Source organism: Lolium perenne, chromosome 5 (assembly GCF_019359855.2).
Source record: "Lolium perenne isolate Kyuss_39 chromosome 5, Kyuss_2.0, whole genome shotgun sequence".
NCBI lineage: Eukaryota > Viridiplantae > Streptophyta > Magnoliopsida > Poales > Poaceae > Lolium > Lolium perenne.
This window is the reverse complement of record NC_067248.2, coordinates 222,072,094-222,086,178: the sequence shown is the minus strand read 5'-3', so window position 1 is coordinate 222,086,178 and position 14,085 is coordinate 222,072,094. Positions and strand designations below refer to the sequence as shown.

General features: G+C 52.6%; 2 protein-coding genes across 2 annotated transcripts; one reads left to right on the top strand and one right to left on the bottom strand.

The window, feature by feature from the left end:
- The first annotated feature begins 688 nt into the window (after nt 1-688).
- Nucleotides 689-2,957, top strand: LOC127302019 (uncharacterized). The gene is made up of 2 exons (XM_051332363.2): nt 689-1,271; nt 1,717-2,957. Exon 2 carries the CDS (start codon nt 1,794-1,796, stop codon nt 2,787-2,789), a length of 996 nt encoding a protein of 331 aa, XP_051188323.1. The 5' UTR covers nt 689-1,271; nt 1,717-1,793; the 3' UTR covers nt 2,790-2,957.
- Nucleotides 2,958-6,121: 3,164 nt separating this feature from the next.
- On the bottom strand, nt 6,122-6,872 carry LOC127302018 (uncharacterized). Its single transcript, XM_051332362.2, has one exon. It carries the CDS (start codon nt 6,754-6,756, stop codon nt 6,415-6,417), a length of 342 nt encoding a protein of 113 aa, XP_051188322.1. The 5' UTR covers nt 6,757-6,872; the 3' UTR covers nt 6,122-6,414.
- Between the last annotated feature and the right edge of the window lie 7,213 nt (nt 6,873-14,085).

Below are 14,085 nucleotides of genomic sequence, written 5' to 3'. Positions count from 1 at the left end.
TATTGTCTCTGAGTTCCAGGGTTTTTCGTTTTCTTTTACTACGAGAGATGCAAATAGGGCGGCACATGCTTGTGGTTGCATCACTCCCTCGATTGATACTTTAGATTCTTTGTTTGAAGTGATCCCTGGATTTCAGTCAGATATGTTATCGTCTATGAGAAATAAAAGCCTGGCGACGATCGTTAAAATCAAAGTTTGGTCGACTCACCTCTTCTCTCATCGCCGCTACTCCAAACGCCTTTGGGATTTAGTGAAGTGTTGGATTGGCATCCCCTCCATTCGCACCCATGAATGGACGGGCGATCTCACCATTATGGAATGGTGGGCGAAGGTGAAGGATGCAATGGCTAACCGGAAGGCTATGGCCTCCCTAACCATGCTCGTTACTTGGATCATATGGAAGGAGCGAAATGCTAGAGTTTTCAACCACAAGTGCCTGAGTTTTGTAATAACGGAAGACTAATTCTTTTGTTTTTATTTGGTCCAAAACTTTGTCTTGTTAAGACACTTTCTCCTTAATAATTAATGAATGGCCGTTTCAAAATAAAAAGAAATTGTTTGGTCGACTCATTCTTCGTTATTGATTTTGTCAGTCTTGTACACTGAACAAGTTTCTATTTCTCACCGGCAATCGGATAAGAGTGCAAGTTATGTAGTTGCCGGCCCTCAAAGACGGCAGATATAATTAAGCTGAATCGTCAGACGAAGATACATGGTTGAAAAATTAGACGAGGCACACACCTCTGGTTTCAGTCAATGGAGAGGTAGCAATTAACCACGGCTCAAAACATTGAAACAGAAGCTAGCCATCATACATACCGAACCCCAGATAAACCATTTCCTCTCCGTCCTCGTCGTACTCCTTCGGAGGTTCAGCGTCTTCCTGTGGCATCTCGGCGTAGCCACGGTCGGCGAGCTGGGCCTTGATGAACTCCTGCACCGCGCGCTTCCTGTCACGGAGCTCCCTGCAGTAGTACATGGCGTAGCGGTGCATGCTGCGCTGCTCATCCGTCATGTCGCCGTCGTCGTCGATTGGTAGCTCCGGGATCTTATAGTCTGTGTTCCAGGACAGTATGAAGTCCACGTGCTCCTGCGGGTACCTTGTCCTCGTCGTCTCTTCTTCCTGGCAGTGGCTGGTCTCCTCGGTGGCCAGCTCTGTGCAAGAACACTTGTTCCCCTTCAGTTCCTCCTCGTTGTGCACATGGCGGGCGGCCAGTTCTGTGCGGGGCCGCCGCTTGTTCCCGTTGGCCTCCTCCTCGTGATCATCGCCGGTGAGTTGTGTGCTGGGCCGCTTCTTTTTATGTTTCGCCTCCGCCGCTGGCGCCGCCTCTTGGGCGTTGAGACCGGCGGCCGCCATCTCCACGTCGATGTTCCCAAACTTTCTTTTCTCTCTAGCAATGGCAAGAAGCGGCGAGCCTGGGATTTGACGGCGTCCGGGCTAATCGGGGACGGCTATATAGATTCGGCCCGGCCAATCTTCCTCTCGGACTCGTAGTCGGACTGAAAACGGTGTTAGCTTCCTCGTAGGCTCGTAGCAGTCTCCTTGCGGACTACACCCAGCCAATATTTTTAGTTTATAGTATAAAACTGTCTATAAAATTCCCTGCAAAAACATCCCGGAGACTTTGTGAGGAAGGCGGAGACCGATTCTTCGCCGACCTGCACTTTTCCCGGTTCCCGACTGTGATCTGACGTGATCTCCTGCCCCTTATTTAGTTATTTGGAGATCCAGGATCCCGGTGACGATCTAGAGGAGGAGGATCTCGTGATCTAGAGGATCATAGGAACTCAAGATGGAGATGTCGCCGAATCCCCGGCTTCCGTTCCTCGCCATGGTGCACTGGACAGGGGTCCAGAACCAACACCCTACTGCAACGACGCTGTTCAGCGTCGCCGACGCCAGGCCCCTCGGCGGCGGCGGCCATGGCCTGGAGGAGGAGCTGAAGAACAAGTCCATGTGCCCCACAGCGCAGGGCTGGATACTAGTCCACGATCACGCGGCCACGTACCTGCTGGATGCTAAGAGCCTCCAAAAGATCCAGCTGCCGCATCTCGCGGTGGAGCAACGCCTGATCCCGTACTGCAGCTGCCTGCTCCGAGGCGAGCCGACGGCTGCGGGGTGCCTCGTGCTCCTGGTCGAGCCCGCCGCCGCCTTCATATGGTACTGCCGCGTCGGCGACGGCGGCGAGTGGACCAAGCACCAATACGACATCGGGTCCGTGGGAGACGGGACCTTCATTGACAAAAGCCTGATCGCCCCGATTGCCGCCTGCAGGGGCAGGTTCTACTTCAACGCCCTGTCCACCGAGACGCGTGTGCTGGAGCTACGCGCCGGAGCAGCGCCGGTGTTCGGCTCGGTGGCGACGGAGCGTGCGGAGGCGGACAGGTACACGCAGGCGATGGTGTTCATGCTGACGGCCGACGGGGAGGACGAGGAGGAGGATCTTTACAAGGTCGTGCTGCTGCACAACGGAGGAAGCTTCGACAAAGCCATGGTCTTCAGGATGGACTTCTCCGAGCACCGGTGGCGCCTCGTCGACCATCTCGGCGGCCGCGCCTTCTTCGTGGCCCAAATGTACTTCGGCGCGTCGTGCGTGCCCGTGGCCGGCGGTGGGATCCGGCAGGACTGCGTCTACTCGCTGGTTTCGGCCAAGAATACTTACCGGATTTTTAATCTGAAAGACGGGACTTCAGAAGTGCACAACCTCGAACCAGATGATGAAGCGACGATGAAAATAGTCAGGAAATCAAGACCATGTTGGGTGCTGCCAACACATCCAAGACCTTAATTCTTTTGGTTTTTCGGCGTCTCGCTCGATCGAGATCTTCCTTTTAGTTGTAATAAGTCGGTACCCAGCTGTAGTAGTTGCACCTTTCGAAATTGATAGAGACAAGAAAATCTCTGTATACTCAGATTTAGGTTAAGAGTAAATTACAAGGGCGGGTTGAGAATTCAAGACCTGGAGCTTCAGCAATCTCGCGCACAGCCATCGCAGCCCACATAATAATTATTGAGAAATATATGAATGATATTTCATTATCTCAAAATCTAATTCTTGCGTGAGCACTGTCTAGTCTTACAGCGTGCACTTGTCCGTACCGTCGGATTGAATCGGACGGACGTCTTTGGGTGCGTTAGACTTGCACACCTCGCACCCACTTCATCACAGAATTCCCCATCTTCTTCCTCTCCCTCATCGACACAAACATGTATGCCGAACTATCGATCTATGGTGCCAGCTGCTTAGAGCGTTCATTCAGCCGGGGGTCGTGGTGGCGGCGCTAGCTTCTGGCGGTGGTGGGGGCGGGGCTGGCTGCTAGCGGTGGTTGGGCGTTGCTCTCTGTTGGATGTGTGATATGTTATAAGGGCCAACCTTCTTCACGATCCGGTGTCATCCTTGCGCCGTTGTGAGTATCTAGGGCTTTTCAAGCTCCACCATATTTATGTGTGAAGTTTTGGTCAAACACTCTTGGTCAAAGATCACACATAGCAACATGAAAATGTTGCGTACAACTTTTCAACTCCACCTTATTGAATGATGGACTGCTCCCGGCTCCGCATCAAAATAATATTTTTTATTAAAATTATTCAACGGAACCTTATAAGGAAACTACAAAGATTAAAATGAAGGCGCATGTCGCAACACCTACAAACTTGATGAAGGGGGTGACCGTGTTGAGGCCTCATGCCCAAACATCGAGTTTTTTTTAGATAATGGGTGCTTTATTACTCATAAGAAGCCCAAACATCGAGTTAGGAACACAATCCGGTCCACCAAATCCTGAATGCACACCATTGCACAAGCTCATGCCACCATCTTCCATTAACCCATCTTCAAGAAGGATCAAGGCAATGATCTTGCCAGGCCTGCCATCGGCGCCACACAACACCTCTGCCATGCGTGGATCCATCATCACATGCTTGCCATTGAGACCCGCTGCTATCGACGTGGTAGATGAAACACCGCTCCACCAGCTGACCCCTTTAGGCACCACAAGTTCCTAATACGATGGCCCTCGGAGGGTGAGTTACCCAAAATGTCGACATCATTCGATCCGGGAGATCCAGATCTAGGGTTTCCCCGGAACATCTAGTAGAAGGCGGGAGATACACAACCACGACGTCTTCAACAAGATAACGGCGCCCGAGGACACCGCCGTTGTCAGCTCCGTGTTGACCACCAAAACCCACCGGCGAGCAGCGACGGGCAACACGTAGAGCCGCGAGGCTCCCAGGACTGCTGGTGGGCCCTGGTCCCTCGGGCGACGGCCCGCAATGCTCTGGCACACGTCCAAGCTGGTGCAAGGGCGTGCCACCTGACCTATACCTGGTCAGGAAGGTGATGGATTGCTTCGACTAGTTTCCTGCATGGCATACACGTAAACATTAAATACGAGCCTCGATCGGCTCTCAGGTTATCCGGATCTACGATAACATGGTGATCCTGCTTGATCAATACTAAGCTAAAACGATCTACGACGATTTAGGGTTTTCACCACACAACCGGAACATCTTACACGTGATTGAGCCTGGCAGGTACGAAAGATGATGGAAAATCAACCCTAGAAAAGGCCTAAAAACCAACATGAAGTTGATCCTCGGAACATCCCTTCTAGGATCAGCAAATCGTACCTCACGCCCTACTGGATCCTTCAACCCGTTTGCAAGGCCTAACCATATGGATATTAAACTAATCCTTGAAGAACAAGGAACAACCGTAACAGATCGGATCCACTAAATAAAGACTAAGCAGGGTGCTGTACTTACACCTAAGATAGATGTAAGGACAGCTAGATATCTAGGGATAGCAAAGCTAAGCGAATACATCAAGTAAATACCGATGCAAACCCTAATATATCTATGATAATGGTGCTGCCATCAAAAAGGCTTCAGTACGAGCAACACATGAACAACGAATAAACAAGATACTGGCTAGATCGCAAGATGCGATCTAGGCAGCATAGCGCTTACCCGGAAGAAACCCTCGAAACAAGGGGTGGCGATGCGCCTAGATTGGTTTGTTGTGAACGTGATCGTCCTCCTTTCTCAATAACCCTAGATACATATTTATAGTCCGTAGACTTTCTAACTTGGGAATAATCCCAACCGTGCACGAGCTAAACTCTATCTTTTTAATTCTAACCGACACGTAACCTACTATAATTTACAGATACACGGGCAATCTAGCCCAAACTCTTGCACGAGGCCGATTCATGAATATTTCCCGTGTATATTCTCCAAGCCCATCTCAATCACGGCCCACCTCCTGACTTGGTTAAAATCTGGTGATAACACTCCGACGAGTCAAACCTCAGCTCTCACTAGCCGCACGCCTTGCAAACTCGCATATGTAGGCCAATGGCAGATCTGCAGGAAAGGAGTATGTCTCCACACCTTCCTTCGTCTATCCACCTAGACCGCCGCCACCACATCACCTCCACCAAAGGTAGAGATGACGACCGGTGAGCCGCGCCGTCCACAACCCTCGCCGCCTGAGAACCAGGCGTGCACCGCCACCTTGCCGCCCCACAACGTCGCACATGCCATGCCCGCACACCGCCGCCATGGCCCCCGATGCAGGCACCATGCCCTGCCCGGAGATGTGCCACGGCGTCCACCCCATTGCGCAAGGGAAGAGAACATGGCGAGCACTCCCGGTGGACCCGGTGCGTGAGTTTTCCATTGGTACCCCAAGCCCCCAACTTGTCTCCCTCTGTTTTTCTTTTTTTCTTTGTCGAGTGGTGGCTGTAAGATTCTTTATGTTTTTGTTGAGAATTATTGGAAATGGGTTGAGGCCCGGTTGGAGAAAAGGAAACGTCCATTGAGCTCCAACGTTCCCAGGTGTCGCAATCACAGTCTCGTACACATCGATGCGGAAATTTACTCCTTGCCAATCAATTCCGGCCGCCTGATCCACCACAGCCATTGGAGGAGCGGCTCGACTCGCAGGAATTAAAGCCGCTCCAACCTCCCAACAAACCCGTCGCTAATCGTCCACTTGAAAATGATATCTCTGCAATCATGCTGAGCACAGCCGAAAAGTACCGGCAGAGCAAAAGCAAATTGTCCACTGGAAACAGATATTTGCGCAACCGATAACACTCGCACGATCGAAAGGAGGAACACAGAAAACATGAAGCTTGATTCTTGCGTGCAAGCGAGGATCAAACGTAGCACAGTAGCATAGACGCTCCCTCTTATTGTCTTCACAAAGGGGATAGATAGATACATAGCTAGCTCATCATCTCGCCGATCGGTTCGATCTCCTAGAACTATTTACATACAGGCTACAACTCTACAAGTTGCCAATCAAGATGAACTCGGAGTTCCTCGCACCGTAGCACGAAGAAGTAGTAACCAACCAAGCGTACAGTACGTAGAAGAGCGCGCCGGCGATCGAGTTGGGGAGGCGGCTAGTCGACGCAGGAGCCACAGAGGCCGTAGCCGCCGCTGCAGCGCGGGCCGGTGCCGTCGCAGAGGCGCTCGGCGCCGACGAAGACCTTGGTGTCGCGGCTGCCGCGGCGGCCCCTCCGCCTGTGGCCGCCGTCGTCGCTGCCGACGCAGGTGAAGATGATCCAGGACATGGCTGACAGCCAGAGGATGACGGCGCAGTAGAGCGCCTCCCCGCCCAGCCCGCCCTGCGCGCCGCCCAGGAACTCCACCGGCGCCGAAGCCATCCGGTCGGTTAGAAAGAGTGTTGCTTGCTTGTTGCTGATGGATGGGTGAGTGTGGAGTGCTGGTGTCGCCGTTGCCATCTGGCCCCGTGGTGGCGCCGGCTTTATAGCCGACCCCGTGCCGGGGGCGGCGGTCGGGGATGGGGTTTGGTTGGGTTGGGCGGATGGGGTTTGGGTAGAAGCGACGTGACGTCCAAGCGCAGTCGCGTGCCGCCACGGGCGGAAAAACGGAAGCTGGTTTTGCTTAGCGGGGTGGTGTTCGCACGGCCACCTGTGGGCGCCTCCGTGGAACCGGTCCATTTCTTCACCCCGTCTAGGCAGGCCACGTCTCCCCACAAATCCTACTGACCTCGATCACTTTGGATGGTTTCTGCTGGACTAATTACTGCTGCTGCTATATTAGCACAGTGCCGACGGTGTCACAGTCGGCAAAAGTCCAATCCGGTGACAATATTTTTGCATGGCAATTTAATGATGACATGGACACGGCGGAGATGTGTTGGCACGTAAGAGGCGAGAGTGACTGTGCGAGTAGTTGGCAGCTCGAGCTAAGTAATCTCCACCGCCTATAGCAGTAGGACTGTACTAGGAGTATAGCACAACTACAATCCTTCCTCAGAGCATCTCCAGCCGCGTCCCCAAAACGCGTCGGATTGAGCGTTTGGGGGACGTGTTTCGTTTGTGCCGCGTTTGGGGGACACCACTCCCCAGTCGCGTCTCTAAATAAAATTTTGGAAATTTAAACTTAACGAGATTCGATTAGATTCGTCCAAACTTACATAGATTCGAACGAAATTTGACTAAATTTAAACTAAATCAAATCTAGAAGTACTTGCGGCGGCCGGAGGCGTCGTAGTACTGGCGGAAGTTGTACATCTCGTCGGTGACGACCTCCTGCTTGACGCGCTCGTCGACTGGCTCGTCGACGGGCTCGTCCTTCACCAAGCCGCTTGGTCCTGCCTCGCCGTCGTCGGTGAGGTCCACGAGCGGCTTGCCGGAGTCGCGGATGGACATGGCGATCGCCATGTCGACGTCGCCCCTCCAGGCGTCCTTGTCGTTCATGGACGCCAAGAACGCCGCCCGCAGCCACAGGCGATCCTCGGGGTCGTCGCTGCTGGCGATGAGCCGCTGCTGCCGCTCGTACTCCGCCAGCAGCGCCGCCTACGACGCTTCCTCCGGCTCCTCCTTCACCTCCGGCTTCGGGATGAGGAGGGCGCCGCCGCGCCTCCCTTGCTGCCGCCGGCTGCCGCTGCCGCCACGCCTCGTATTGACCGGCGTCGCCGGCTCCTCCTTCACCTCCCGTTTGGGGACGGTGTAGGGCGCCGAGCGATACGACGAGGACGGCGTCGATCGCGTCGGTCCTGAGGAAGAAGAGTGCGAGGAGGACGAGTGCCGTCCTCGGCTGCCATTGCGGTGGTCCTCGAGGAGACGGTGGCGGTGACGACGGCGTCTCCAACCTTGGAGTGCCGTTGCGGATGCCGCGGATGACGTTCTCGAGGGTGCGACCCGGAACGCCTGTTGTGGATATACTTCGTAGGTATACCATCGACACGGTCCGATTCCGGCAAGCCCGGGTGGCCCACAGATGGTGGTGGTAGCATATGGCCCACCGGGCAGCCCAGTTGTTGTTGATCAAGATGGAAGATGTCCAACCCAGGAACAAGGAGCCGGATCCGAACCGCCCTGCGAAGGTAGCCGGATCCGAACCGACCTACAGAGGTACCCGGATCCGAACCGACCTACAGAGGTACCCGGATCCGAAGAGGTCTATGCCAGGAGTCAGATCCGTGAAGGCCCATGAAGGAAGCCGGATCCGTGGAGGCCCATAAGGAACCTGGATCCATTACGACGTAGATGGAAGGCGGATCCTTGACGTACACGGCAAGACATTGTACCGTAGTTAGGCAACCTGAAATCCGGCTAGGACTCTCCATGTAAACCCTAGATCCGTGCGCCTATATAAGCCGGATCCCGGGAGCTCTAGAGCGAGGAGCGAGACAACCACAACTCATTGTAACAACGCGAAAGCGCCCAGATAATTCCAGACAAGCAGCAGTAGGCCCTGTCATCGTGCAGGTGTTCCGAAGCTGGGTAAATCGCGTACCACCGTCCCGAGAGCACTCCGCCCTATGGCCCCTACTTCTTCTCCCCCTCGTGAGGATCCCTCCTCCGGGGTACCGTCGAATAGGCAACGACAGTTGGCGCCCACCGTGGGGCCTGCGGCGTCTGGAGGCCGGAACCGGGCGGGTTCCACATCTTCATCTGCGAGACCGTTGATTTCGACGGAAACGCACTGGTAAGTACTGTAGCTACGACCGCCGCCGAGCAGGACGCAGCTGCAAAGATCCGATCCGAGTCGCTGGAGCTTTCCACGGAAGAATCCGCCTTAGACCTGGAAATTTCAAATTCTGGTTTTGGTAGTCGGATCCGCACCTATATTTTGGTAGCCGGATCCATACCTATTTTTGGTTGCCGGATCCGCGCCTACGTTTTTGGTAGTCGGATTCGCACCTATATTTTTGGTTGCTGGATCCGCGCCTACGTTTTTGGTAGTCGGATTCGCACCTATATTTTTGGTTGCCGGATCCACGCCTACGTTTTTGGTAGTCGGATCCGCACCTATATTTTTGGTTGCCGGATCCGCGCCTACGTTTTTGGTAGTCGGATCCGCACCTATATTTTTGTAGCCGGATCCATACCAAAATTTTGGTAGGTGGATCCGCACCTAAATTTTTGGAAGTCGGATCCACACCTAAATTTTGGTAGGTGGATCCGCACCGACAGGACCGCGATAATCAATCTCGCACCGGCCCGACGGAAGGCCGAATAAAATCCGCACGAACCGCCGTTGAGCTGGACACGTTCGCGGAAGGTGGATCCGGTTAGGAATTCTCTCAGGAGTTTTCTACCATTGGATCTACCAAAATCCGCACGGACCGCCGTTGAGCTGGGGACCTTCGGAGAAGATGGCTCTGGATCAGAATCCTCTTAAGAGTTTTTTCTATTTTGGATCTACCAAATTTCGCACGGATCGCTTTTGAGATGGACACGATTTGCGGAAGACCAATCTAAACCGGAACCATCGATGACAGGATCCGGTCACAGTTCTGAAAGGGCGCGCATGACATGATCGAAGACAACGATGGGCGGAATAAATCCGTAGGCCATTAATTTTTTCCGCCTAGCTGGTTGATTCCGTTCATGACATCCTGATTGCTGTCGAATTCAAGCCCAAGGACGGATCGATCAGCTAGAAAAGAAAGATTGATTTTGTTGCCTCACATGCATGGCCCAAGTCCCAAGGAGTAGTAGTTACCTTGGTTGCTCAATCGATCAAAGATATCCTTTTGTGCTCAGCTCACATAAGGGTAAACTGACAAACAAGAGGATGCCGGAACCGCGAGGAATTGGGCAGCTCTGGTGCTCTTTTACCGCGGTCGACTCCGGCTCCCCAAACACTGCATCCGTATCCGTCTCCTCTGCTTTCATCCGGTTAGGTGGAAATTTTGTCACCTTCATCGGCCCACATTGACTCCGCTCAAATAGCTAAGTCCCTATTTATATTTTATATTTTAATATTTTATGATCATGAGATTAAGATTGGTTCACTCATATCCTGAGTCTTTTACCGCTTTCGCTGTTGGTCATATCTTTTCCACGATTTGCCTCGCGCTCGTGAAAAACTTTGTACTGTTTTTGCCGCTTAATGCTCCAATACGCTGCAAAAATTCCGCTTTCGGGCGTTAGCTTAAGTTTTCTGGCCTACACGTTTTCTGTTGTTTTATGTGTGGATTCCTTAGTAGTGACATCTCGGAACTTAATGCCGGCCTCTGTTTCTGAGGTTCTTGATTGTTTCGCTATTAAGCGCTATCGCCTCAGCAGATGTTCTGTGTTTAAAGTTTGCCGTCTCGCGAAAAGTCAAGCATATAAACCAGAAGAACGGATAAACCAGCACTTGCTTAAAACATATAAATTACATTAACTATTCAATATAGTCGAGTTTTTCCGCCTTGACAGTTTTATGTTGTTCAACTGCTGCATAGTTTCAGCTTCAAAACATTTGTTCAAAGGCCGTTTTTGTTCCGCCTTACATTTGTTTGTTGAACATGGTCAAAGAAACAATTTAATACAAATGTGTTTTTGTGTTTATATATCAGGTACATGATGCTTGGACCTTCAACAGTCCTCGAACTAAGATGTTTTCAAGCAGACCTAGCAATCGCGAGAAGCCCAGGGGAAGCTAGCCGGATCCATATGAGATAAGGTTAGGCGGATCCGTAGCATGCACAGCTGGAAAAGCAACTTGAGTCTTGATTCCGCTATGCTTAGCCGGAACCAACCCTCGGGGGCTGCGATTTTGATCTTAAGTGAAAAGTGTGTTTCCTTTGGAGTATTAGTGCTGGAAATTTCCACCTAGATGCTTGGGATTTATACTATTCCTTGGTCACATATAAAGATAAAGCTACTCTAAGAGCTCCAAGCCGGATTTTCAAGTAAATTCACCTTGGCGCTCGGGGGCTATATCGATGAAGTTCTCTTTGGAGCAACTAACCGAAAAATTTCCACCTTGACGCTTGGGGGCTAAGTTTCTGAGCATCGAGTCTCCTTGGAGCAAGCCGACTCAATGCTCGGGGGCTACATACATATGGTTATGTCAAGAAAAATTTCAAAGATGGCGAAAATCTGGCTAACTAGTCGGATCCGCACCTAATTTTTTGGTAGCCGGATCCGCACCTAATTTTTGGTAGTCGGATCCGCACCTTAACTTTTTGGTAGCCGGATCCGCACCTAGTTTTTTGGTAGCCGGATCCGCACCTAATTTTCGGTAGCCGGATCCGCACCTAATTTTTTGTTAGTTGGATCCGCACCTATATTTTGGGTAGTCGGATCCACACCTATATTTTGGCTAGTCGGATCCATACCGAAGATTACGTTGGATGGTGTCTTCGAAGAATCTGACCATTGGATCATGAAGTTTCCGACCAATACTTGGTTGGAGATATGAAGTTTGGAGTCCTTCAAGATTCTCTATTATTCGTTCCAGCCAAAGGATGAAGATACATGCGCAAGTTGAGCTGGATGGAAGAACGGTGAATCTTGGAGAACTCCGGGGGCTACTGTTGTGGATATACTTCGTAGGTATATCATCGACATGGTCCGATTCCGGCAAGCCCGGGTGACCCACAGATGGTGGTGGTAGCATATGGCCCACCGGGCAGCCCAGTTGTTGTTGATCAAGATGGAAGATGTCCAACCCAGGAACAAGGAGCCGGATCCGAACCGCCCTGCGAAGGTAGCCGGATCCGAACCGACCTACAGAGGTACCCGGATCCGAACCGACCTACAGAGGTACCCGGATCCGAAGAGGTCTATGCCAGGAGTCAGATCCGTGAAGGCCCATGAAGGAAGCCGGATCCGTGGAGGCCCATAAGGAACCCGGATCCAGTACGACATAGATGGAAGGCGGATCCTTGACGTACACGGCAAGACATTGTACCGTAGTTAGGCAACCTGTAATCCGGCTAGGACTCTCCATGTAAACCCTAGATCCGTGCGCCTATATAAGCCGGATCCCGGGAGCTCTAGAGCGAGGAGCGAGACAACCACAACTCATTGTAACAACGCGAAAGCGCCCAGATAATTCCAGACAAGTAGCTGTAGGCCCTGTCATCGTGCAGGTGTTCCGAAGCTGGGTAAATCGCGTACCACCGTCCCGAGAGCACTTCGCCCTATGGCCCCTACTTCTTCTCCCCCTCGTGAGGATCCCTCCTCCGGGGTACCGTCGAATAGGCAACGACAACGCCCCAGAACAGGGCGCAGCCGTCCTTGTTCCAGCTGTTGGGCCCGCCGACGAGCCCCTGGGTGCTGTGCATCTCGACGTCGTACTTCGCCTTGAAGTACGTCTTCCACCACTCGTCGTTGTTGTTGGCCTCCCACGTCGGATCCTGCCGCTCGGCGGCGGTGAGTTGAGCCCGCCGGGCCCTGATGCCGTCCCTCCATTGCTCCGTGCCCGGCTTCGGCGGCGGCGGGACGCCAATGCCGTTCACGGCCATCTTCCAGCCGCCGCTGCTTGTCAGCCGCATGTCCGGCGGGACTGTATAGCCGGCGTGGTACATCGCCCACGCCTCCGGCACGGTCAGGCTGCCGCGGCCAAAGCCGTTCGCCGCGGCCATCTTGCGGGAGGACGAGGTCGACATTGTTTGGAGCAGCGAGGAGAAGATCTGCGAGGGGGGAGGCGGCGACGAGAAGGTTTGGGAGCGGTGAGAAATTGGAACGAACTGCAGGGCGTCTTAATGTACAGCGGCGGCAGCGGGGTGGTTGCACGCAATAACGCCGGTGCGGACGGCCACGCGGCCATGCACGACGAGACGCTTCTCTACGTCGCCTGGGAAAACAGGGACGCCATTAACGTCGCTTGACCAAAGGTAGACGACGGGGTTTTAGCCTTCCGAGCCGCTGACGCGTCGGCCCCGCGTCGGTTCGCCTCGCTTTTCGTTGTGTCTGGCGTGCCCGGAGCGTCCCCTGTGGGACGGGGACGGGCTCGGGGACAAAAATGGGCTTTGGGGACGCGGCTGAAACGTATTTTTGGTCCGGCCGCCCTAAATTGCTTTGGGGGATGCTTTGGAAAACGCGACTGAAGATGCTCTTATTTAATCGTTTTTGAAGATAGGTTCCCCTTACGGTAAATGGTTTTGTTATTTTGGCGTTGCGGTCACGCTAGGTAGTTTACTTACAGGGAGAGACGAAACGATGGCGATCGAGCGGCGTTTACTTAACAATTAAGCAAAAGGAAATGCTAGTTTACGCTCGTGACATGTACTGTACTGTAAAATATATCAGCCGTCACGGAAAACTTGTCACGGAGTGCGACTGCACGTGTGACGAACGATCGAGGTATTCATCCGCTAGCTTGGCGTGGCAGCGGCCAAAACTTTCTCGCGGTATGCATCGCACCTTGACCGCCGCCGCCTGTCTTCGCTCCTACAGTAGTGTAACTAGTAAGGTGCACGAGTATTGACAAATCGGAGATTTTATTGGTGCACAAAACGGGTTTCAGATTTTGGGTTTGATTTATTGTTGTCAAAGACAACTCATGACAACAAAAGTCAACGGGAAACTTGTTTGTGAGTCGACTTTGATCCCGAAAAACTAAAACCAAAAATTTGAAGCTAATTTTGTACACAAAGAAGTGTTTTACCACAAAACTGGATTATAATGGATGGATCAATGGAAACCATAAACCTATTTTTATATGATATCAATATACTACTGAACGATGTTAATAGGTTTCTTATAAAATTTGATTACACAACTGAAAGGATGGTATGTGCCGGGGGGGGGGGGGGGTGGGGGGGGGGGGGGGGGGGTGGGTTGATAGGGGCTTCTCTATCAGATTAGGTTTGACAGGAA

Coding starts and splice junctions, on each gene's coding strand:
- LOC127302019 (XM_051332363.2), top strand. CDS start 1,794: ATGGAGATGTCGCCGAATCCCCGGCTTCCGTTCCTCGCCATGGTGCAC.
- LOC127302018 (XM_051332362.2), bottom strand. CDS start 6,756: ATGGCAACGGCGACACCAGCACTCCACACTCACCCATCCATCAGCAAC.